At 45.5% G+C, this 26,346-nt stretch overlaps 1 protein-coding gene across 3 annotated transcripts in view; it reads right to left on the bottom strand.

Annotated features, from left to right (window-relative positions):
* The window catches only part of ANKFY1 (ankyrin repeat and FYVE domain containing 1), a 526,918-nt gene that overhangs the window by 171,582 nt on the left and 328,990 nt on the right, over window positions 1-26,346 (bottom strand). For all 3 annotated transcript variants that reach the window (XM_069226693.1, XM_069226694.1, XM_069226695.1), the window contains exons 18-19: window positions 23,990-24,190; window positions 18,150-18,326 (exon numbers count right to left, since the gene is read on the bottom strand). In XM_069226693.1, the coding sequence (XP_069082794.1) occupies window positions 18,150-18,326; window positions 23,990-24,190 (378 nt within the window). The remainder of the gene's footprint in view (window positions 1-18,149; window positions 18,327-23,989; window positions 24,191-26,346) is intronic.

Here is a 26,346-nt window from a genome sequence, read left to right on the forward strand (position 1 = left end):
CCTTTCTAAGGTCACCATAGCCATGGGATGGACATTAGTTACATTATCACCACTGGTAACTGGATATATTTGTCCAGCCAAGTACTGTCCTGGGCAAACCAGTTTTTCTGTCACTATGGTGATATTGGCTCCTCTAGCCCTCAGAGTTTCTACTCCAGTCCCATTAATCAAGGGGTGCTGTCTGTATTTGTTCATGTAAGGGGCCAGACAGCAAGAGTGGCGACATCTAGCCCACCCTCAGAGACCAAAATAGCTTCAGTGTGGACCCTGATTTGGTCTGGGCGCACTGTAGCTCCCACCTGGAGACAGACTGTACCAGTGCTAGCTGGTGCAGTACTAGGGAGGTTCTTTTTGGGGCAGGCCAAGTCTCCAGTTTGGTGTCCTTTCTGTCTACAGTTGAAACACCAGGCCTTTTGGAATCAAAGCTTTTACCTTTGTACCTATGAGTGGATGGTAAAGAAGTTCAGGCCCAATCTCCTGAGCAGATTGTTGGGGGCCTTCAGAAGACTCTTTACTTTTATCCTTAGGTATCTCACCACCTGTCCCTTGGGGAGGCTTAGTAACCCCTTTCTTTTGGTCACCCGCAGTGAAAGTCTTAATCACTCTAGTCACCCTAGTCTTTACCCAGTGATCTGCCTTATTTCTCAATTGTTGGGGAGAAATGGGACCTAGGTCTACCAGATATTGATGCAACTTTTCATTAAAGCAGTTACTTAAGATGTGTTCTTTCATAAGCAAATTATAGAGCCCATCAGTCATACACTTCACTTCCAGATAACAAACCAGATAGTATTTTCACTAAGTAGTCTATGAAGTTAACCGAGGACTGGCTCGAGGTATTGTGAGCCCCCTGAACCTAATTCTATACTCCTCAGTGGTAAGTCCAAAGCCCTCAATCAGGGTAACTTTCGTAAGGTGAGACTTTTTTTCCACTTTCCTCATTCCACAAGCTCTCTCTAAGGCTGTGAACCATTTGGTGATGTCATCGCCGTCTTCATACTTGAGGACAATCCCTTTGGGGATTTTAGAGTGATATGATTGTGCTCTGTCCCTAGGTATTAGGTTGCTGCCACATTAATGGGTACTAAGCCCATTTCTCCTTCCTCCCTCTCTATAGGTAGGAGCTGTCTCTCCAAAGCTATCCTTGCTAAAAGGAGGTCCACACCACTGAGGCTGCCCTCAGTGTTCCCAGAGGAATGAGATTCCACTGTGGGAGACCCAGGTCATGTGAGCACTATCCTTGGAGTCTGGGGAACAGGCCCTGTCCTCCCTAGTAGGTTAGGAGGGGTAGGTCATCCCCCTGATCCCTAACTTCTTCCCCATCTGAGGGGATGGGATCCTCATCAGCAGGGTCTTCCTTTGCATACTCTGACAAGAGCTCCTGGAGCTGAATCTGGATCTTGTTAGGGTTGGAACCACTTTTGATCTCTTTGAGACTGCTGAGGGACCTTAGCGCTCTCATCTTGAGATGGAGTTAAGGGATGAGGAAGAATTTCCCCACCATGTCCTATGAACTGCTCATTATGTTACTAAGGTTGGGGATTTCTTTTAGGAACTAAAATTACTTCTAGCTACTCACCCCTAACTATGGTAATTTCCTAAACTTTAAAAAGAAAGGCTAAAGCAAACTTAACCAAGACCCTAGCAGGACTTGTAAACATTTGGAAAAGTTGTCAATTAAAAAATCTATTGAATGTAAAGGCCATTTTAGAAAACATTTCTCCTCTCTCCCTCTCTATAGCTAGGAGCTGTCTCTCCCAAGCTATCCTTTCTAAAAGGAGGTCTTCTCCACTGAGGTTGCCCTCAGTGTTCCCAGAGAAACCAGTCTCCACTGTGGGAGTACCAGTTCCTGTGAGCACTATTCTTGGAGTCAGGGGAACAGAGGCCCTGTCCTCCCTAGTTAGGTTAGGAGGGGGAGGTCATCCTCCTGATCCCTAACTTCGTCCCCATCTGATGGGAGGTCTTCCACCTCAGCAGGGTGTTCCTTTGCATATTCTGCAAAGAGCTTCAGGAGCTGGATCTTTGTAGGGTTGGAACGATTTTTAATCTTTGTGAGACTGCAGAGGGACCTTAGCGCTCACATCTTGAGATGGAGTTGAGGGGTGAGGTAGAGTTTCACCACCATGTCCTTTGAACTGCTCATTATACTACTAAGGTTGTGGATTTCTTTTAGGAACTACAATTACTTCTAGCTACTTACCCCTAGCTATGGTAATTGTTTAAACTTTAAAAATAAATGCTAAAGGGGACTTAACCAATGCACTAAAAGGACTTTTGAAAATTTGGAAAAGTTGTCAACTCAAAAATCAATTGAATCTAAAGCCCATTTTGGAACTTAGTTGTGTGATCAGATGTTGGCTGAGTAGACCAGCAAATGCAAAGTCGTAGACCTCACAGCTGATCCACTAATGTAGGAAGCTGGCTCTGTATATACTATACCAAAGTAAGATTATAGTGTGCACAGAGTCCAGTGGATCCCTAAATGATTTACAGAAATGAAAGTAGATAATACGAATGCTCTCTTTTGTGGTAGTGTGGTCGAGCAGTTAGGCTTATCAGAAAGTAGTGCTAAGCATTTGTTTGTGCACACAGAGTCAAGAAATGAGCCACACACTCAATGACTAACTCCAGGCCAATGATTTATGTATCAAAAAATATACTTTGTTACTTTATTTCTAGAACCAAAAGGATCTTTGTTGCAGGTAAGTAAATTTTTTTAAGAATGCATCACTTTCAAGTATCAAATGCACTTTGTTTAGAATTCACAGATAAAACAGTTTACAGGTAAGTAATACTTTTCAATTTCAAAAGTAGACAGTGCAATTTCTCATAGAAAGCAATGCAGTCCTACGGGAGAAAAAATAACAACAAAATTTGTAGGTAAGTACTTGACCTACGATCTTCAGGGGTTAGGGTGTCTAAAGGGCAAAGTTTAGAAAGACACCAAGGGTGCACCACCAGCAACACAGGGCCGGCTGGGTGCAGAGGTCAAAGTTGGTGTTGGGCACCCATGGAATCCTATGGAGACTGGGGGCACAATGAAAGAAACAGTTTGCAGGTAAGTACCCACGACTTCAGGACACAGACCTTGGGGGTAGGGGGGCTAGATCAGCACATGGAGGCTATAGGTCAGCACCAAAACCGCAGCACACGGTGGACAAGTGCAGGACGCAAACACAGTGTTGGGCGCCCAAAGCTTTTCAATGGAGAAACCTCGGGGGTCACAAAGATGCTGCAGGTTTAGTCCAGGGAGTAGGTTGAAAAAAAACAATAGCTAGACAGGTAAGTAAAGAGCCCACTGGACGTTGCTGGACCATCAGTTGGGTTTGTCAAGGCCAGGGGGCTGCGGGTTCAGGGGTACCTTAGGCATCTGGAAATGCTGGCCAGTCGCGGTCAGGGAGGTACTCTGGATTTAGGCTGCAGGTGTCATCATGTTGGTGAAGGGGTCAACCTAGGGTAGACTCGAGGTTGGAATTGTCTGGGGACCTTCTCTGAACCTGTGGGCCACCTGGACAAGGGCCGTGGGTGTTGAGTGGAGAGTAGGCAGGACTTGCGGATCCGGGGCGGTTCTGGAGTCCTTCTTGGGGGTTTCCTTCTGGACAGGGCTGCTGTCCTCATCAGATTTTGGTTCTTGGGTAGGCAGACAGTCCTCTGGGGGTTTATAAAGGTCGCTGGTCCTGCAGGATGTGTCGCCTTTTTGTAGCAGGAGTCTAGCAGCTGCAGACAGGCCGGTTGGGCTGGGGTTAAGTCAGTCGTTCTATGGAGTCTTCTCTGCTGAAGCGTTTCTTCAGTCCTTTTCTCAGGTCGCCAGGAATCTTAAGGGCAGGGTTCAGGGAAGCCAATGGCTACTGACCCTGAGGGTGGCTCCACCCTTTCCTCTGGGGAGTGGGGCCCATTCCTTCCCCCTTCTGGCTATCACCCTCCAAAACAAAATGGAGGACTCTGCCAGGGGTTCACCTCAGCTCTGGACACCCTAGGGGTGGTAACAGCTGGGGGGAAACACTCCTCTTGGTGACTATAATGGTCCAGCCAGACCCAGCGCCCAAAGTGGGAAGGGCGGGCAGCTCTACGAGCTGGAGTGCCCTGAGTCAGCAAAACAAATGGCAGGAGCCTTTGAGGCTCACTACCAAGTGTTGCTGTTCCTGCAAGGGACCAGAGCAGGCTTTGTCTCTGACTCCCGAGAGCAAAAGGCTCTCTTCTCATGGGTCAGAAACTCGTCAGGTAGTGACAGGCTGGTATAGACCGGTCAGCCACACAATAGAGTTGAGTCAATTTCAGGGGGCATGTCTAAGATGCCCTCTGTCTGCACTTTACAATAAATCCAACACTGGCATCTGTGGGGGTTTATTGAGCTGAGATGTGTGATACCAAATGTCCCAGCATTCAGTGAAGCCACCAGGAGCTGAGGAGTTCACAATGACAAACTCCCAACCCATGTACTCAATATGGCCACACTGCACTTACAGGGTCTAAGAATGGACTTAGACACTGCAGAGGCATATTGCTCATGCAGCTATGCCCTCACCTGTTGTATAGTGCACCCTGCCTTAGAGCTGTAAGGCCTGCTAGAGAGGTGACTTACATATGCCACAAGGAGTGGTTTGTGGGCATGGCATCCAAAGAGGAATGCCATGTCAACTTTACCTCTTTCTCTCCAAGACACACAATCTGCAATGGCAGTGTGCATGTGTTTGCTGAGGGATCCACTAGGGTGGCATAATATATGCTGCAGCTCTTTGACACCCTCTCTGATCACAGGGCCCCTGGTACCACTGGTACCTTTTACAAGGGACTTAGCTGTGTGCCAACTGTGGGAGCAATGGTACAGTTTAAAGAAAGAGCACAGGACTTTGGGCCTGGTTAGCAGGATCCCACCACACTCCGTCAAGTTAGCCTGTGTGTGTGTGCAGGGGGGAGGTGGAGTGGGGGGTGGTGTAAGGTGTGGGGGTGCACAGGTCCTGCAGGATGAAAAAAACCCGGGTCACAAAGATGCTGCAGGTTTAGTCCAGGGAGTCGAGTGAATGAACGATTACCATAGTGGATTCCTATCTGAAAGGGAGAGAACGCTGAAACTGTTTGTGGCGACACGTTGATGACGTGCCCAAAATCATGGAAATTGAAATGGACTAGAGTAGAGATGTCCATGAAAGTACAAACATAATCTTGGAATGGTATTTGATGGTTGGAAAGATAAGTGATCAATACAAGTATAATTTAGAATGGTGTTGAGAAGATGGTACTGAGGACAGTGAAGTTAAAATATGTGATATTATATAATCAAAAGAACAAACATAGCAGTCAATATTTTTGTAGTAAATATATATGAAGAAGAAATAGATTAGTGGGAGGAGATGAATGGTGAGCTTAGGCAATAATAGATCTAACAATTCATCATTTATCAAAGTTTAGTAAACGTATAGAATCGTTAATTTGTATTGTCATCACAATAAATACAGCAGAATCACATGTATGATTAAATGAGACATTGGTTTGAAACAGTTCTTAAATGCAGTCACCAATATATAGTGACCAAGGAGAAAATATCATTCTCTTAGTAAATGTATGAAAAGGTTTAATGCAGTCAATGTATAATAATGACTGCTTCCGTTCATCATGAAAAATGGTGTAATTCCCAATCCTGATTGAGACCTAGATCTACTGCCTGGAGTTTAATGATCCATTTGGTCTCCATTGTTTGTCATAGTGAGATTATCCTATTACCACCACGTGGTTTGTTGATTTTTTCAAAAATCTTTTTATTAAATGCAGCGTGACATGCAATGAGCAATTCGTAATATCATCAGGTAGACGTGCAAAGGGGCACAGAACCCACTGAGGACTAGTGCAAAGGGGATCAACAATTACACTTTCTCTTTTCATTGTATCTCGCCTAATCTGCCTAACCCAGTCTCGCCACTCTCCCACGAGTACCCTGTTTGCCTACTGTCTTCCACTCACTCCCATCACATTCCTTGGGTGGCATTCCACTGGCCACATACCTTCTCCAATTTTCTTAGGGGAGCCCCAAGTGCATAACACCTCAATTGCAGATTTTGTAAATTTGGGTGTGCCCTGTTGTAGTGGACATGCATCATCCTTATTCGTATGGCTCACACTTGTTTCTTTAAGCTCTTGACAGTTCTGCCCACATATATCAATGAGCAGTTACAAATGATGGTGTAGGTTACAAATGTAGTGGTACAAGTATATGAGTCTTGTCTATTGGGAATTGGCATACAATGCAGTTATGCATTTTTATAAAAACCCTCAGTTCTAGGTTTAACCCAGGATGTTTGTGTGGGAGTGGCCAATGGTAGCACAAGGTTGTGGCAGAGTTTGTTTTTGGAGGTGGTGCCTCTTTTGTAAGCTATCATAGGTTTGTCAGATAGTCAATGTTGTGTTTAACTATCCATTGCTAGGATGTGGATCTTGTAGACGTCACTACTCAGATTATTACACAGGGTAATCAGTCTAGGTTTGTTTGAACTGTTCCTGTTTGTTGTAGTTTTCTTAGGTAGGTTATTCTGAGTTTTGCTTTATTTATTGTGGTCATGTCATAGACCTTGGCTAAAAGATTTTGTTCCATCTAGTAAAATTCTCTCTGGAAAATTGAGCCATTAATTAACTTAGTCGATATCTTATCTCCATATAAGGCACACAATGTTTCAGTGATTTGGTATGTGCACTGGAAGTATGTAACATAGTATTAAAGCTATGTGTTTCCTATAGATTCTATTAGCCGAATACTCATTTTCTCAATATATTGTGACATCAAGAAATTCACTCAAGTGAAGCCTATATTGATTGGTGAATTTGAGAATATAGTAATTCTGTTTAAGATATGTGAATAGAACCAACAAAGTATTTTCTTCTCCTGTCCAGTAAAATAGATGGTTGATCATAAGTGGCAGGCTGCCCTTCTAGAAGTGTTCTTCTTCTAAGTGACCCATATACAGAAGACAAGACCTAGGCCAGGTTGAGCATCTTAAATTTATTCTTCCACACAAAGGCATCGGGGGGGCAAAGAAGAAAAATAGGACGAAGGGCTCCGTCCTTCTTTGCACCAGAAAGAAGCAGGAATAACAGCCAAAGCCTACTTCTGATGTCACCACCCTCTCTATGGCTCCTTTGGCCAGAAGGGTTTTCTCTTCCTACTGCAAGAGGAAGGAATAGATGACCCTGTGTCAGCCTTTCTGAAGACAATGGAAGGTGCAGTTGGTTGACAAGAAATGGTTCGGCATAATTATGTTGGGGGCTATGTGCCCCGAAGGACATACTAAAAATGTTTTAAGACTGAGGGGTGGGAGACTGGACTGTACATTGAGTCTGTTGTCCACCTGATCAGTGGGTAACAGTCTCGGAGAAGAAAGAGCTGGAGGGGTTGTTGGGCAGGCTTAACTTGTTTGTGATCCTGGAAGCCCCTAATATCTACGGGAAGGGGGTGGTGTGGCTGATGTGATGGGGAAGACAGCTCAAGAAGTGTGCCAAGGCCCTATGGTCCTTGAAGGGCTTAGCTGCCTTCTCATCAAGTCTGTGGAACTCAACCAGGTGAGCCTTCTGTGTGCCACACTTGTGACAAGTGCCCTGCCATGCAACCTGTGATGTTCAACCCACAGCAGATGGTAAACATTGCTGCATCAAGACCATCCTGAATGCCTTGCATAAGGGCAGGGTGCAAATCATCAGGGACAACAGGCAAGACAAGTGGAACTGAGTCCCAAGGGGGCGGGTATTTGCTCTTGGGGCAGCTGGTGTTGCTAGGACATGACTGGTCGACTGAAGCATGTGCTTCCCAAAGGTTTTAGTGTACTTTGATTCCCTAAATAGAAGTAGGTAGGAAATGCATTAGGATTGACCTTGGTCTTTGAGGAGTGCAGAACTATGCTTTAAGGCTTCAGATGTTGAGTCAAGAAATCCAGAACACACCCCTCCTCCCCAAGGCTGGACGATGACTCCATGCAATCTGCATGCTTACAGGGTGTCCAGAAAAGAGTTTTGCCCAAGCCCCAATAAGGGGGTCTGTGAGAGCCTAACTGAAGGGAAGGAAGGGCTCAGTACTTGTCTGCCCAAGCTGAAGCACCCCAGTGAGGACATTAGTCTTCACCTCTTGAGTGGGTTACTGGAGTTTGAGAACATAGGTTGCCCTCTGCAAAGCTATGGCAAAGGAGGCACTCTCTTCTGTGGCAGAGCCTAGGGGCGGGACTAGTCCAGTGTCTGGCAAAGTGTCCAGTGCCAGGTACTGTCAGTATATGGTTAGGCAACTTCATCTCCATTATCATATAACTTGCCGGAGTCCGTAAAGAGTGTGTGTGGAGAGTTTGAGCCCCGTCTTGAGGCTCACACTCTCCACACCAAAGGATCCGGCCCAGTAGATCAGTGTGTGGCCTTGAAGAAAGCAACGGTGACTGAGTCCTACCGTACAATCGGTCGAGCTTCCCCGTCCGGTGTTGACATTGGCGTTCAATGCTCCAGGGTCTGGCATAGGTTGCGGCTCAAATAGTGGAGTCTGGATCAAAACCTTTGAGGAACCCCTTGCAGGTCCAGAGGATCTAGCTGGTGCCAAGGGTGAATTCGCAGACAGGGTCCCAAGAGGAGGCCCTCATGGTTCCTTGTGGCCCCAAGCAAATGAGAGTGAGCCTGAAGCATGCCACAGAGTCCTCGCAAAACTCTTTGCTGCAACAACAGACCTGGCAATTCAGGTTGCCTTGGGAAGAGATTCAAAATCGGCTAAGAAGGGGAATGAGTTTGTGAGTGAGACTGGGGGGCACGCTGGTGAGCTTGCATTTTCTCTGGAGTTTGAGGGTGGTAGGAAGAGGACCGAGTCCTGCTTTGACTTCTTATGTTTTTTCTACAGCTACAGCAAAGATCAGTTGCATGAATTTCTTCGGGTGTGGAAACAGGACTTTGAACTTCGACTAGTCACCGTGTGGACGCATTAGGTGCTTTGTGACTTACAGCATCGATTCACGGCCCCAGATGGCCTTGAGATTCATCAAGGCACAGTCACTGCAGGCTTGGACTTGTGCTCCGACCCCAGGCAAACCTGATTGGGATATGTCACAGACATTTGCTTGCGACAATCCCTGCAAGGTTTAATGTATGTAGTCTTGGGAGGTGACATTTCCCTTGTACACTGGATTATTATTATTATATTTTTAAGTATACTGAATTAAATGTCCTGAAGGAGATGAGGTGTAGCTCCAGATCCTCTTCTGGTAGCACAGAAAAAAAGGAACTTTGTCAGTGCGTACGGGTGGCACTTATATGCAGCTCTGTTCATCAAATCTAGATTGGAGCATGTTCTCTTCAATTATTTGCTATCATTTGGCCCTTAGATAAAGGCCACTCTAAAAACAGCCAATTTTCTCTGTTATGCTTAATGAATTATCTGCTTCTTGCTAATATTTAAACACTGCAAAGTACTATTGTAGGATGTGGTAAAGCACAAGCTACAAACCAGCATTGCTGCATATTTCTGTCTTCACAAAAAATCTGTTTAAAAACTAAAATTAACAAAAAACAGTCATTTGCATCATTAGGTTCTGAGGAAAAGTGTCTACCATGTGGACTCAATTATTTTGGCAATATCCAAAACAGAGTAGCATGCTTGGCTTGACAACTGAACAACAGTAAAAAATAAATGTCTGATTGCATCCACTTGCCCAGATCAGTCACACCCCTGCGCTCCTGCTGGAACCAAAATCAATTCATCCTGAAATTCTAGCTGTCCAAATATGGAGGGAATTTTAATAATGGCATAATTCAGCAAACTGCCAAGACCTGAGGTTAGTGGATACTTAGTCTAGGTACGACCACGAGTTGCAAATTCACTTCCTCTGTCTCTATACAAAGTAAACAGCATCATCCCCCATGCAAACCATCTCTTCAGATCTACTTTTACCAATTCAGTGCACACATCTTTGAGAATCTGGCTTGCTTTTCACACACATTTTAGTTTTGCTGTATTAACCTTTGCTGATAACTGAAGTGAACTTTGTATCTCCTGTTTACTGTTGTGGTCCTTTCAATAATTGTTTTAACTGATACATTTATTATTTCTGCGCTTAGAAGCTGGGCTTCTAACATTTGTTTGTGCATTACAAATAATTGTGAATGTCTATGGAAAAAAACAGTGATACTAGAAATGCTATTTCTTGAAGGAAATAAAAAAGCAGGCATCTTGGCGGTCAAAAGATCAGAACCGGAGAATACATGAAATATGGCCATTACAGAAACTTTGGTCATACAAATCTAGAATACATCTGATACCCAGGACTTTTTGCAGCCAATAATGTGCCCTGTATCAATATTGTAGCTCCTTTCCTTGATAATAAACCAAGTGATTAGTGTAGGAAAGTGCCCTTTTTGGCATGGTTAACACCCCCCCTTCACTTTGTGCCTGGTATTGATGCTAACTTGGCGGAGTGTGTCCTGAGATCCTGCTAACCAGGTCCCAGCACCAGTGTTCTTTCCCTAAACTGTACCATTGTTTCCGCAATTGGCACATCCTGGCCCCAGCGAAGTCCCTTGTAAAAGGTACCAGTGGTACTAAGTGCTCTGTGACAGGGAGGGTCATTAGTGGCTGCAGCATGTATTGTGCCACCCTATTTGGCCCCTCACCAAAGCACATGCAGACTGCCACTGCAGATTGTGTGTGCTGGTGGGGAGAAATAGGTAAAGTCGACATGGCACCCCTAACAGGGTGCCATGCCCACAAACCACTGCCTGTGGCATAGGTAAGTCACCCCACTAGCAGGCCTTACAGCCCTACGGCAGGGTGCACTATACCACAGGTGAGGGATTAGCTGCATGAGCAATATGCCCCTACAGTGTCTACGCCTATTCTTAGACATTGTAAGTGCAGTGTGGCCATTTTAAGTACATGGGCTGGGAGTTTTTTATTCCAAACTCCACAGCTCCATGATGGCGTCACTGAAGGCTGGGAAGTTTGGTATCAACCTTCTCAGCACAATAAGCCCACACGGATGCCAATGTTGCATTGATTGTACAATGCACCCAGAGGGCATCTTAGAGATGCACCCTGTATTTTAACCAACCCTTCAGTGTAAGGCTAAGCAGTCTGTGCCAGCCTGCCACTAAAAGACAAGTTTCTGACCCCATGGGGTGAGGACCTTTTGTTGCCTCTGGAGTCAGAAACAAAGCCTGCTCTGGTTGGAGGTGCTTCCCCCCCTCCCCCATCCCCCCCTGCAGCAACTGCAACACTTGGAGGTGAGCGTCAAAGGCCCAGGCCTCCTGTTACAGTGTCCCCGGATACTCGAGCTAGTGGAGATACTGTCCCCCGGACAAAGCCCCACCTTTGGTGGCAAGTCTGCAGGAAAATTCAGAAAAACAGGGAGGACTGACCACTCCAGCTAGAACCACCCCGAAGGTGTCCAGAGCTGAAGTGACCCCCTCCCTGCAGAATCCTCCATCTTGGTTTGGAGGAGGACAGGGACCAATAGGTTAAGAGTGTTCCCCCTCTTCAAAGGAAGTGGGCACAGAAAGCGTGTAGCCACCCTCATGGACATTATCCATTGGCTACTGCCCTCTTACCACTGTAACGTCCTTAAACCTAGGATTTAAGGGCACCCCTGAACCTAGCTCACCAGATTCCTGGCGACCTCAAGACGCGAAGAAAGAAGGAGGACTGTTAAGCCGACCTCCCAGCAGTGAAGCCTCTAGATGACAACTGACTTGGCCCCAGCCCTACCGGCCTGTCTGCAGCTTCAAGGACTCTGCTACAAAAAGGCAACACACCCTGCAGGACCAGTGACCTCTACAAACCCCCAGAGGACTGCCAGCCCACCAGAGGACCAAGAACTCATTAGGACAGCGGCCCTGTCCACAAGAAACTCCAAGAAGGACTCCAGACCTGTCCTGGATCCAAGAGTCCTACCCACTCTGCACCCAACGCCCACTGCCTGTGTCCAGGTGGCCCATCGGTGAAGAGCAGGTCCCCAGGTCATTCCGACCTTGTGTCCACCCTGGGTTGACCCCTCACAGCCCACACAATGACGCCGGCAGCCTAAATACAGAAGAAGACCGCAAGAGAACCGGCTAAAGCTACCTGACACGCAAAGGTACCCCTGCACCCGCAACCCCCTGGCCTTGGGGAATCCGATCAATGGTCCAGCAATGTTCAGCTGGCGAACCTCCTCCATGTCCAGCCTTTGGTTTTCTGGAACTAACCCCCTGGACCCAGCTTGCAGCATCTTTGTGAATCCTGGGGCCCTCCTATTGAAAAGCATTGGGAGCCTGACCCTGCACCCAGCCGCCCCTGTGCCGGTGCTCAACTAAACCCCTAACGTCTGCCCTCCGAAGTCACGGGTAATGACCTGCCAGCAGATGTGTTTCCGAGTGCCCCCAGTCTCCACAGGATCCCATTCTAAATCCAACCTGAACTTTGACCTCTGCACCCAACCAGCTCCGTGTTGCTGGCGGTGTGTGTTTGGGATCATCTTGAACCTTGACCAGTTGACAGCCTAACCCCCAGAGACCGGAACTGTAAGTCAAATACTTACCTCAAAACCGCACTAACTGTATTCCTCGACTAGGACTGTTCTGAAAATTGCAGTCAACTTTTGAAAGTGAAAAGTGTTACTTGCCTGTGAACTGTTTTATCTGCCAAACTCAAACAAAGTACATTTGATACATATACTTGATACATTCTTACAACTGTACTTACTGGCAACAAGAATCCTTTGGTTCTAGAAATAAAGCAACAAATATATTTTTGCCATATAAAACAAATTGGCCCGGAGTTAGTCACTGAGTGTGTTCCTCATTTCTTGAATGTGTGTGTACAACAAATGCTTTGCACTACCCTCTGATAAACCTAACTGCTCGTCCACACTACCACAAAAGACAGCATTAGTATAATCTACTTTAGCCTCTTTTAAGCCTCTAGAGAACCCCTTGACTCTGTGCCCACTATATCTCATTTTTATAGAATATATACAGAACCAGCTTCCTACAGATAACACTAAACGTACTACTGTTGTGGGATATGCCCACCACCTTCTCCCTGAGGTCCTGATGCTCCAAGAAACCCACCTCCAGGGGAACCCCTGTCCCTTCTTGGCACGCAAGGGCTATGCTAAGTCTTTCACTCATGGTTTGTCTGAGGATCTGGAGGGAGGGGGGCATTCTACCACGTCGCTCCTTTCCTATGACTGTCACTCAAAAAAAAAAAAGGCCCCTAGGGATCGTACCTTGCTCTTGCCGTAACAATACCTTATCTGCATCTTTGCGCCCCCAACAGGCCTTGATATCTTTCTCTGTGCATTATCTAAGATCCTTCTGGATCTTCCACAGGGGCTGACACTGGTCGACGGAAACTTTAAGACAGTCCTTGCTCCTGACAAGGATGCTACTGGCCCTCCCTCTGCGTCTCGATGAGCTGGGGCATGTCAACTCTGGTTGGACCGCTGCTCTGGGCCTGTGTGATGTTTGGAGAATGTCGACCCCAATATAATCTCAATTTACTCACACCAAAGCAGCACACCACACCCACTCTTGCATCGATCTAATCTTTAAGCCAGCCTCTGACTGCCGTGCGGTGTCAAACATCCAGATTCTTCACAGTGGCATATTTGATCATGCCCCTCTCTTTCTTCATCTTGGCTTCCCTAGAGACATCTCTCATCTCATGTGGCACCTCAATATGTGGTACCTCCAGGACAAATCCTATACTCCAGCTTTCAGCAATTAAATGCAGGCCTTCTTTCAATGTAATGAGGGCTCTATCAACTCAGTCACTACACTCTGGACCACGAGTAAAGCGACTGTGAGGTATTATGCCAAGGAGTTGGTTCGGGAGCAAGAACCCACTCACTCCCTCCACATCATCCAATTGAAGGCCTGCACCTTCCGCTTGGAAAAGGAAATACCAGCTGACTCTAGGTAGGAAGTGCCTCAGCAACTCAGCCTTGTACGCATGGAAATCCGCCTCCAATTCCTAGAAGCAGCAAAACAACTGTGGCACACCACAACAGCTAGAGTATCTCTGTGTGACAAAAACGGGAAGTTACTGTATTGGTTAGCCTCCTGCCTGCTGGCAAATTAGATTATACCCAAGATAATGGACGACCTTGGTGTTATCCACCACACTCTCCCAGACATAGGTTGCACATTCGCACTCTACTACGGCCAATTACATGTGGCGTCCCTGCTTGCTGACCCTAGTTTCGCCTCTCAGTTCCTTAATGACGTGCCTCTTCCTCGGTTGTCTCAGTCCGAGATTCACATGCTCGATGAACCCCTGGACAGTTGATGAAGTTGGAGCAGCCATCTCCGTGATGGCCTTCAGTAAAACCCCCAGTCCTGATGGGTTTCCCGCAGAAAACTACACAAAGTATCAGGAAATCATGATCCACCACCCCTGCCTTCTTGCTCTTTATGAAGAGGTTGCAAAGAAAGTTGCTTTTATTTCTGAAGTTGACGTCTCTACCAGCGTAGTAATTCCAAAGACACCGCCCCCTTGGACCATCTGTGCGGCTTAGCGTCCTATCCCCCTCATTAAAAGTGAGGTGAAGATATATGCCACACTCCTGGCCACTGGTCTCAGGCAGGTCCTTTAAACACTTGTACACCCAGACCAATGTGGTTTCACGCCATCCCAAAGCACACAACATTGCCTTTAGTGTCTTAACATTGCCCTGGCCCATCACCATCAACTCCCACCCAGTCTGGCCTTACTCCATATCGGCTTTAAAAAGACTTTTGATTTGGTGGACTGGGTCTACTTGGGAGTGCTTATTACACTGTGCAGGGTTTGGATCTAGCTTCCTTGGGCTTGTCCGAGTAGTCAATACCAATCCTACCCCGTGGGTCCAGGTCAATGGTGTCCTCTCTGATGCATTTCCTACCGAAGAGGGACCCGGTAGGGATGCCCCCGTCACCTCTCCTCTTTACACTCACCATCCAGCCCCTTGCACTTTTGATACGTTGCGACACCTAAATGCACAGATGGTGCTGGCCAGGGACATGAGATCGCACAGCACTCTTTGCCGATGAGGTCCTTCTTTATTTTGCTGACCCTGTGGTAAATGGGCCCCATTACCTACATATCCTTCATCTTTTCAGGGAAGCTTCAGGCCTCTGAGAAAATCCAGCCAAGTCGATACTGGCACCCCGGGGCAAGACTGTTTTGAGTGGCAGAATGTCATCCCCATTCATCGCCTTAGCTTCAGCTACATGTGCATCTGGGTGGCTCATAACCTGGAACTTACTTGGCCCCTTAACCTTGAGCCCTTGACACGGAGGGCCCAGACAGACCTCGAGTAAATGGCAATCTCTTCCCATGAACGTGATGGGTTGCACAGCCCTGTATAAAATAATGATCTTACCAAGATTCCTTTACATCTTTCAGAACCTTCCAATAACAGTACAATGGACTTGGTTCCATGCCTTGGAGAATGCCGCAACCTTGTTCCTCTGGCATACATCCAGGTCACGGTTGGCCTTGACCTATTGTCAGAGCGCCCCCTTCGACGTCGGCTTTGGAATGACCATCCTTTATTTGTACTATCTCGCCTCTCAACTAGGGGTAGTTAATGACTGATTTTTTGGGAATGGTCTGACCCAACCTACTGGCTGAAGGTGACAATCCTGGGGTTTCCACAAATCATGGCACTGCTATATGGAGCCTCTCTCCCCGCTGTTCTTCCCAGTGACCAGAATAGTCTTTTTTGCTTGGAGAGCAGCCCTCGGTCACACCCGCTGGCACAGACAACTAACAGACACCCTTGTAGCACAGTAGCTGGCAATGAGAAGTGGTGGCACTGCGGGTCTTTGGGAAATGGGATCTTATAGGTGTCACGTTGCTGGGCGACGTCGGGTCCGGGACCCATATACGCTCCTTTCAAGACCTTCAAAACACACACACACATTTTCATTCACACAATAAACACCTAAGGCTCTGACATGCCCTCTATGCTCACATATGCTGAGAGATCCCTCTCCTTGAGTTTAGTTCAATAGAAGCCAAATTGCTTATGGGTGCATTAGGAAAGGGAGGTATTTCTCAAATACATTGCACATTATTAATCAACTCCCCAGATACAGTAAATCACCTCTGGTCACGCTGGGAGGGCTGGTTGGGTTCGCTTGAAGATGCCAACTTGCGAAATGCACTGATGGCGCCTAGAGTTATCAACATCTCATCCAGACTGCATCTGATTCAAACCAATTATCTTTATTGTGCCTATCTTACCCCAGTCCAGCTACATCGAGCAGGTCTCATCCCAGAGCCGACCTGTCCTTGTTGCCTTCACGCTGATTTCTTTCATATAGTGTGGCAGTGTTCTAGGATCCAGGCCTCTGGGCCACTGTGATGGCAGAGCTGACTGCTGTGCTGGGATGAGAGGTGGATCTTTCGCAAGTGATGTTCTAACTCAGGGTCTTGGAGGGCTCTGGAGGTTCGAGGGCAGACAGAGTTCCTGGGGACTCCCATGGTGGCCAAGCGGGACATCACTGACAGCTGGAAAAGCCTTGTCCCTGCCACTCTGTCACCATGGCAACGAGGAGTAGACTGGTGCTCACAATAAGAACAACCAGTATATGAGGCCCTGGATTGTCCCTTAAAACACGGGTATGGGATGGATGGTTGGGACGGTTGGACTGAGGTTATATTGTGTTCTAACCACTTTTGCCTGCCAGAAAATGCTCTGGACCTTTTACCTGGCTGTATCATACTTATATAATAGACCAAACGTTGTTGTACCATTTGTGTGTCATGATGTGCATTTCTATCAGCGAAAAAAATCAATACAAATTGTTTATCAATTTTTTTTACCAGTGATATAAGACAGGAATGCATGGGTACAGCATGCAAACAGAGACGTTTACATAGTTACAAAGGTACACTTATAAATTACATTTGGGGTAGCAGTGGGAGGTTTAGGGGAAAATAACTAAAAATGTAATACAGTGGAAGTAGCAAGGATAAATCAGTCTGTGGGTTGTATGAACATAATCAAGAGGTGAGGCTTTAAGTTTATTCTAAAATATCGTAAGGAGGTAGAGTCCAAAATGGAGGGGTAGCTGCAGGTCAGAAGTTTGAATCCTGGCACAACCAACTCAGCATTTGAACCAGAGTATTGTCAACACCTTTTGTTTACAGAACTTGGAAAAGAAAGAAGTAGGCAATTAAACTCTTGATGAAAAAAACAAATAATATTACAATGTACATGATAAATGATGTGGGGTAAGTATGGATCCTAGGGTATGCGAAGCAGGACTTGAAGTAGAGGCAAACCTGGGAATCCCACATTAACAGCTGAAATCTCTGTGACAGAGAGGCCAAGAAGGCACCAGTGACGATCATGAGGCTGGAATGGTTTGCAAGTAGGGTCTAAGGGTAAAACATGTGGAAGATGTTTGATAGGTCTAGGAAACACTAGAAGGCAAGGATCTTCGTTGTCACTGATTCACAGTAACTTGTTGAATACCTGGATGGCTGCTGTTTTAATACAGAAGGCGAAAGAACACAGACTGGTGAAACTGAAGAAAATTGTGGTTGTTAGGCTCTTTGAGTTGGATGACCATTCATTATTTTTCTTATTAAGTGAAGGGTATCATCAAGGTGTTTGTTGGGGTTGAAGTAAGGTGTCTTCAGAAGGTGTAGGATATGCTGATGTGTGGGGGCAGCTAGCATGGAGCAGTGCACACACAGAAGTTAATAATGTAAAGGATGTGGGTGCCCTGATGAGATGGTTCTGATTATAAGATGAGAATGATTTTATCATCAGATGTGGTGGGTTTTATGAAGTTCATGATGTTGTTGCTATCTATGCAGTTCTATGTGAACAGTTACAATAAGTGGTATAAGGATATGGAACAGTCAGTTCCCTAGGGCTTGCTGGAATAGATGTTTGTAGGGTTGATGTTGTGCCTTAATAAACTTAAATGATTTGGTTCACCAAGTAATGAAAGATTCAAGCATCTCAGCAGTCTGAGAAATTCAACTAACTAACTAACTAAAGTTACCAAGGGTGCTACAAATAATCAGAAATAATTCACGAAGACTTCAAGTAACCCATAAAGTTAATGAGAAACACAAGTGACCCAGAAGAATTAATTAAGTTCTCTCAAGTAAACTGGTACCATTACTAAAATTATGTAGGTTTCTTTTAAATAATTTCACATACCAGATTGCGAACAATAATTTCCGAGCCAGCTTGAACAGCTAGGTGAAGAGGTGTTAGCTTGGCGGCATCCTGGACTCTTGAATTGACATTGGCCTGGACACTGATCAAGAACAACACACTCTCAATATCCGAGTTCTGGACAGCTATGTGGAGGAAGTTCCGACCTTTGTTATCCACCTACGTCAACACAGTATACACTTTAACAGGTTTGTTTCCATTTAAGAAAACTGAAACATTTATAAATCTATAGGTATATGAGAGCAAACAGCAAAACAAATACATCAAGTAATGGCAAACAACACGAATAAGCAACTACATTCCAGTCAACCTTGAAGAAATATGTTACTTACCCAGTAAGCGTACGCTCGTGGCATGTAGTGCTGAAGATTCACATGCTCTGCATGCTCCTAACATCTAGTGTTGGGTTTGGAGTGTTGCAAGTTGTTTTTCTTTGAAGCAGCATTTTCGAGTCATGAGATTAAGTGACTCCTCAGTGATAAAGTGCATGGGCATCGACTCCTTTGTCAGGTAGGCAGGTGAGAAAAGCAGTGCTGAGCAAATATAGAGAAAGAGATGCCCATGCACATGTGACTACATATGTACAACCAGATACAAGTATAAAATAACTTAAATGGCCACATGAGTCGGGGAGGGTGCATGTGAATCTACAGCACTACATGCCACGAACTGATGCTTACCGGGTAACATTTTCCGTTTAATTGCATGTGTGGCTGTAGATACACATGCTCTGCAAAAACTGTAAAGCAATACCTAATGAAAAGTGGGGGCTAGCCAGTGGGAGTTGCAGTTGACTGGGAAAGTGTTCTTAGTACTGCTTGGCCTACATTGGCTTGCTGGCGTGAAAGTACATCTACACAATAGTGTTTTGTAAATGTATGTAGTGGAGACCATGTAGCTGCCTTGTAAATGTCAGCTATGGGTATATTTCCAAGGAAAGCCATAGTGGCACCCTTCTTCTAGGTAGTGTGTGCCCTGGGAGTAACAGGAAGTTGTCTTTAGCATAACATGTTTGAGTACATTTTACTATCCACTTAGCTATGCTATCTGTTGAAATTGGACTGCCTTTACGAGGTAGCGAGAAAGCAACAAAGAGCTGTTTAGTCTTCCTAAACTCTTTAGTTCTGTCAATGTAGAACAATAATGCACGTTTAACATCTGATGGGCTGTGCGAAGGGCACTTTTGGCAACTGAGTCAGGTTGCGGAAAGACAGGCAACTCAATGGATTGATTAATATGAAATTGCGATACCACTTTCGGAAGGAACTGAGGATTGGTACGAAGAACCACCTTTTCCCAATGTATTTGGAAGATGGGTTCTTTCAGGGTTAGGGCATAGAGCTCACTAACATGTCTGAATAATGTGACAGCCACTAAAAAAGCCATTTTCCATGAAAGGTAATAAAGAGGACATGAATGAAGTGATCACAGGGAGGACCCATCAGCCTGGTAAAAACAATTTTTAGGCTCCAAGAAGGTGCAGGGGGAATCTTGGTGGAATGACTCGTTTAAGCTCTTCAATAAATGCTTTGATTACTGGAATCCTAAAAAGGGATGTATGTTGTCTGTTCTGTAAGTATGCAGCTACAGCTGCAAGATGTATGCGAATGGAGGTCTAAGCTAAATTAGCTTTCTGTAGATGAAGCAAGTAGCATAAAATGTCTTGGACTGTAGTTTTAATGAGACTGATGTGTTTGGGTTGATAGTAGCAAACAAAGTGTTTCCACTTTGCAGCATAACATGCTCTGGTAGTGGGTTTACAAGCTTCTCTGAGAATGTCCACGCATTTTGCAGGGAGGTTCAGGTAACCAAACTCTATATTCTTAGGAGCCATATCACAAGGCTTAGTGATTTGAGATCTGGATCTCTGACCTGGCCTTGGTTTTTGTGTGTGAAGATCTGGCCTGTTGAGAAGCCTCTTGTGGGGCACTACTGAGAGATCCAATAGTGTTGTGAACCAGGGATGGCATGCCCACGTGGGAGCAACAAGAATCATGTTCAGAGAAGTTTGCCTGATCTGTCTCACTAGAAAGGGAATGAGAAGGAGAGGAGGAAAAGCTTAAGCAAATATCCATGACCAGTTCATCATAAGAGTGTTGCCCTTCGATAGAGGGTGTGGATACCTGGACGAAAAGCTTTGGCATTTTGTGTGTTCTGCTTTGGCGAAAAGATCTATTTGAGGTGTGCCCTAATTCCAGAATTATTTTTGAAAGATTTGCGGGTGGAGTTCCCATCCCATTTGTGGACTTGTTGCTGCATCCTATTGAGTAAGTCTGCCAAGTCATTGTCTGTTCATAGGAGATACTACCATATACCACTAGGTGTATGTGATGGTGGAGATCCCATTTACATATTGTCTGAAAAAGTTGCAACAGTTAGAGTGATCAATCCCTCCCTCCCCTTTTCTGAAGGTAGTACATTGCTGTCATGTCATCTGTGCGAATGAAGAAGGCATTCTTGAGATAGCCTGTGAGAGTGAGGAGGAATGTTTGGAGGAGCAGTAATGAGCTCCAGACAGTAACCATGTTGAATAATGGAGTGGACCCATTGGACCAAAGTGATGTTGACCCACTGTGTGTGGAAATATTGAAATCAATCCCTGACAGGTGTAGAATTGGGGGGGGGGGGAGCGAGACGTAAGTAGTCACTGTTTAGCGGTTGTGTTACCTAAATAGATGCTTCTTCAGAAGCTACAGGAGCTTGAAGGCTGTCTGGACTGAGAGGTGGTGGCCTCTGAGGATGGTAGTTAGTAATCACCTCTGAATGTGGGGTGACGAAAAGTACCTCTTTGGGAGGGGGACTGTAATGCATCCATGGACTTTGCTGTATCAGTGTCTTTTTTCAGCTTCTAAAGGGTGGAGCCCCCTTGAGGGCCAAAAAGATTATCCTTATCGAAGGGCATGTTTAGCACTGCTTATTGCACCTCTGGTTTAAAGCCTGAGCATCTAAGCCAGGCAAGTCTCCTTTCAATGATACTAGTGTTGATGTCATGTGCAGCAGTGTCTGCGGCATCAAGGGCACATCTAATAGAATTGTTGCTGATTGGCTGTCCTTCTGTGACAATCTGTTGTCCCCTTTTTTGCAGTGCTCATCTGGGAGATATTGGAGGAGCTCCTCCATCTCATACCAGTGAACTCAATCATATCTTGCAAATAGGGCTTGCGAGCTGGCGAAGCGTCAGTGATAAGCAGCCTGTGCAGCCGTTCTTTTACCCACTATGTCTATCTTTTTACTCTCCTTGTCTGGGGAAGGAGAGTCCCCTGTGGCTTGACTATTGTGCCCGCTTACTTGTGGTAGTAGCTACAATGGAATCTGGTGGGACCTGGGACCTTACGTATGGTGGATGAAACATGCTAGGAAGCATGGGGAGGAACTGAATATCCCTATGTGTGGAAGTTAGGGTATCAAATAAAAAGTCTTGCTCAATGGATCCCTGTGAAAGTGAACATTGTATAAAGCGGCTGACCTGCTGGTAGGATGTAGCATCCTCTGGCGGTGAGTGTTGTGCGGGGTATAGATCTGGGTCTGTGGATAACATGGGATCGGGGTCATATGTATTCCAAGGATCTGGCTCATGTTGTGGCCCACCTAAATCACCCCCTACCCCATGAATAGCAGAGAACCCTGTTGTGTGAAATCTCCCACAGTAGGAGAAGCGGGTGAATGAGAGGGGAAAGGGAGTGGAGAAGTAGGTGGTAGAGGTGGTGGAGAAGATGGGGGAGGAAGAGGCTTGTTTATAATAGTAGCCTTGTCCTTGGCCCTCTTTGGAGGAGGGGATGTGTCCAGAGCCTCCTGAAAAGTGAGTTTCCTTTTAAAACTAACAGAGGGAGAAGCAATGATGCGCGCTCTAACTTCCTTGATGTGAGATCGGTGCTGACGAGCGTCCATGATCTCAAAAATTGGTTCAACAGGTGAGGATTAACGAGAGTCTTTCGGCCCTGAAGACGTGGAGTCCTTGGATTTCGAGACCGAAGCCTTCGGTTGGTGCCCTTTTTTTCAGTGCCAAGGCGAGGGTGGAAGTTGTTGGTTCTGAGGTTCGAATCAAAATGGCCACAACATCTTTGACGGAAGAAGAGGAGGAGGTCGATCCCAAAGACAGTGTCTTGGCCGGTTTCGATGCAGAGTCGGAGGGTAGGGCATCAGGGTCTGTTTTTCAGAGCCGGCCATGGCCTGGTGGCAGTGGTGGTCTGGTGACCTCAGTAACAGCCTTTTTGGAAGTCTTGATGGGGGCAGAAGGGGCGACTGTACTTACAGGTTGCGCCAATGTCACCTCGTGACTTTTGATGTCTGACTGGATGATGGAGTCCTAGATGTAAAAAGCCCCCTCCTGTTCTGGTTCCTCCTGGGTGTGTTCCACCCCGAAGATGTCCAGAGTGTCTTCTGGGGTCTTATGCGTCATCTCTAGTCGACGGGCCCTCCAGTCCCAAAGTGTCTTTTTTGACCAGGAGGAACTGCAGGCATCACAGGTGGCTTCTTGATGATCAGGAGAGAGGCACAGGTTGCACACCAGATATTGGTTGGCATGCGGAAATTTGGAGTAGCAACGTGGAGCGAATCAAAACGGCGTTCATTCCATCAGCATGGCATGCTGGTCGGTGCCACTCAGTGAGGTAGGTTAGAATGGGTGAAGAGGCCCCCAAAGGGCATTTGGTCGGTTCCTGTACCGATGGAGTGAGACGAGTGTGATAGTAAGAAACCACAAACTAAGACAATGCCGTCAATTTTAGGAAAGACCGAAGAAAGGTTTCAAAACCGGAGCGAAGGGAGAACAGAGCAAAGAGACACGCGTCCTGACTCAATGGCGGAGAGAAAACAATCTAACAAAGGAGTTGATGCCAATGCGCAGTATCACTGAGGAGGAGTAACTTGATCCCATGACTCGAAAATGTTTCTTCTAAGAAAAACAACTTGCAACACTCCAAGCCCAACAATACTGGCAGAAGTATTCAGAGCATGTGTATCTACAGCCACACATATCATCGAACAAGCAGATTCTACAGATCTGGTTTGAGAAACAGTAGGGCAGAAGATGACAGTATTCAACAATTTTGCCTGTTTTGTAAATAGATATAGGACTTATTCAATCAGTGGGCACATTTTAAATGCAAATATGATTTTTTTCAAGTCACCTTTTATGCAAGATCATCATCCTAATGTATATTGTTTGCCCATTAAGCTAGAGTTTTCTAAGATTTAATGTTGACAATGAACAAACAATACTGTTTCTGTCATGGTCATGTGATAGTAAAATCTAGATTCACTCTAGCTGGCAATAAGATACAAATTATACAAGAAAATAGAAAGGAAATAAGAAAGTGTTTCAACTATATGTGCCCACGGTATTTCAGCAGAAAAAATAACCAAGTGCAGACAACTGAAAGAAATGAGCCAAGAGAAAACGTATGACTTGGTTTAGACATCCACAAGTATTGAAGCAAAAAAAAAAGTACAAGCATGACTATCATGTATCCAATAAAGTAGTAGCAAGGATAGATTGCTACAGCAGTGCAACCCTAATAGCACACATCACTTTTGTTCAGTTCCTTAATTTGGACTTCTAAGAGCATTCAGGACGTCGGACCTCTTATCACAACCATCAAATAAATTGAAGAATTCTCAATTGGACATGGTCAGAAAGTTCTCCAGTTTGTTCCAAAGAGTTTTGCACAAAAGGCCACCAATCGTCCATGATTTCCTGTTCCTCTCTTCATATTCATCATTACATAGTACACTTGACTAATATGCTTGGTGTCTCTTTAACAAAATATATTTCATGACACAGTAAATATACAGCCTCCTCTAGTTTGGCAGTTTCAACTCACCTGCTCAGCAGCTCCAGACTCCCGTTTTAAGATCGCCTCAGCTGCCTTGTTGTTCTTGTATGTCATAGCACATGCAAATGGAGTCATGCCTTGTCTGTCACGAACATTCAGTTTGATGTCAGGGTGTGAGATCAATAACTGAATAATAACACGATGCTGGTTGCTTATAGCAACATGGATTGGAGCTCTTCCTTCTGCATCCTAAAACAGTCAAGAAGATTCAAATCACTAGAAAACAGATAGCTGGATCTACACAGGAATCATACACTATATGCATTGTGAGGTAGCCAAATGTTCTCATGTACAACATGTGTAAAGTTATTTTCCTATATACAGCTTTGGGTAATAAAAATAAAAATATAAGTTGCCTTTATATCAATCTATTAAAGCTTTGCTTTGTTTGGACGACTTGGCCATCTAGGAAAGCATACTGAGATAGTAACTCACAGAGGTAAATGTTACCTACCCTGTAAGCATGTGTTCGTAGCGTGCAGTGTTGTACCTTATGATAGCAAGTTTGCATGCATTTGACTACCCAATTGGCTATGCCTTCTTTGGAGATGGCAAGGCCCTTGTTGGGTTTAGGAAATGCTATGAGTAATTGGTCAGTTTTGCAAAAGAGCTTTGTCCTGTCACTGTAGTACACAAGAGCCCATTTGACATCTAGAGTGTGAAGGGCTCTATTATAAGGGAATCATAAACACATCATATTTTTTGAAGAAATGTATTTATTGCGTCCTCATTCTTCGCTCAAGTACAACGGAATTTCTTTCATGAACATTCTATATGAACTCCTGCGGGTCAAACCATTGTAAAGGGGAAGGCAGGGGAACCCAAAACAAGTGAGAGGGAACAGGCAATAATGAGTGCAGTAATTACAAAAGGCTCTTTCTGCTACTCAGTCTGGCTGAGTTAAAAAGGCTGGGAGCTCTATGGTTTGATTGAGGTAAAAAAAAAAAAGGGGGAAACTACTTCAGGAAGAAACGTTGGGTTAATCATGGGTAGTAATCTATCTTTAGATATCTGAATAAAGGTTTGTGTAGTTTGAGGGCTTGCAGCTCACTAACAAGTCTAAAAGACACTATGACCAAAAGAATACCTACATTTCAGGAAAGGTACTAGAGAAGGTAAGTGTGAAGGCTCAACAGTGGGATCCCATGAGTCTAATGAGGACTATATTGACATTCCAGACTGGTGCAGGGGCTACTCTGGGAGGGGTGACTCTTTTGAGGCCCTCCATGTAGGCTTTAGCTACTGGTATGCACAAAAGTAAGGAATGTTCTCTGGCATTTAAGTTGCTATGAATGCTAAACTGAGCTGTATGGAAGAGTAGGTGAGACCTAACATTAGCAGATAAAGCAAGTAGCAGTTAAAGTCCTGGACCACCGGTTTTAAGGTATCCAGATGTTTGGGTATGCAGTAGTGGACAAACATCGTCCTCTTTGCTGCATAGCAGTGTCATGTCATGGGCCTGCCAGACCCTCACAAGATGTTCAAGCATTCCCGTGAAAGACGTAGGTAGCCAAACCTTAGAACCTCAAGTGCCAAATCGTTTTTATTGAGCTGTTTGGGATCTGGATGCCTTATTTGGCTTTGACTCCTGGTAGGAAGGTCTGGCCTGTTTGGGAACTTCCTAAGGCGGCTGATTGACATCTCTAGGAAGGTTGAGTACCAGGGCAGCTTGACCCAGGTCGGGGCTACAAACATGAGAGTATGAGATGTTTGAAGCCTCTTCGGGACCATTAATGGAAGCGGGTGAGACAGAAATGCATAACAATGGATCCCTGACCAGTTCATCCATAGTACATTGCCCATGGACTGTGGGTACCTGCAGACGACGTTTGGGCACTTTGTGTTTGTTTTTTGGGGGGAGGGGTGTAATTAAGACTTGCAGTTTGAATTCAAACTTGTGGGCTTGATGATTCGTCGTGCTGAGCAGGTCGGCCAGGTTGTTGTCCACTCAGTGGAATGTACTCCGTCATGAGGTGAATGTGGTTGAGGAGTGCCCAAAGCCATGTCTTTTGTGCTAGTAGTGGGAGGGAGTGAGAGTACGGCTTTTTTTCTGGAAGTAGTACATGACTTATGCTTTGATTAGTATTACCTTGCCCTAAATGAAGGGAAGGAAGGCTTTGGGAGTGACTTTTTTTGCAAGGAACTAGAGGTAACTGATGTGTTGTCCCTGGTGATGAGAAGCCCCATGATGTGGTTTAGATACATCCGTGAGCCGGCTTGAGAGGCGGAGATGGTGACTTGTGGAATAGGTTCTAGAAAGAGCCGGTCCTGCAACAGATTGCTGCTATTTCACCACTGCTTAATATTACTGCTACTGGTTTCCACTTACGGGGACAAAAGCAAAA

The sequence above is a fragment of the Pleurodeles waltl genome, chromosome 3_2 (assembly GCF_031143425.1).
Source record: "Pleurodeles waltl isolate 20211129_DDA chromosome 3_2, aPleWal1.hap1.20221129, whole genome shotgun sequence".
NCBI lineage: Eukaryota > Metazoa > Chordata > Amphibia > Caudata > Salamandridae > Pleurodeles > Pleurodeles waltl.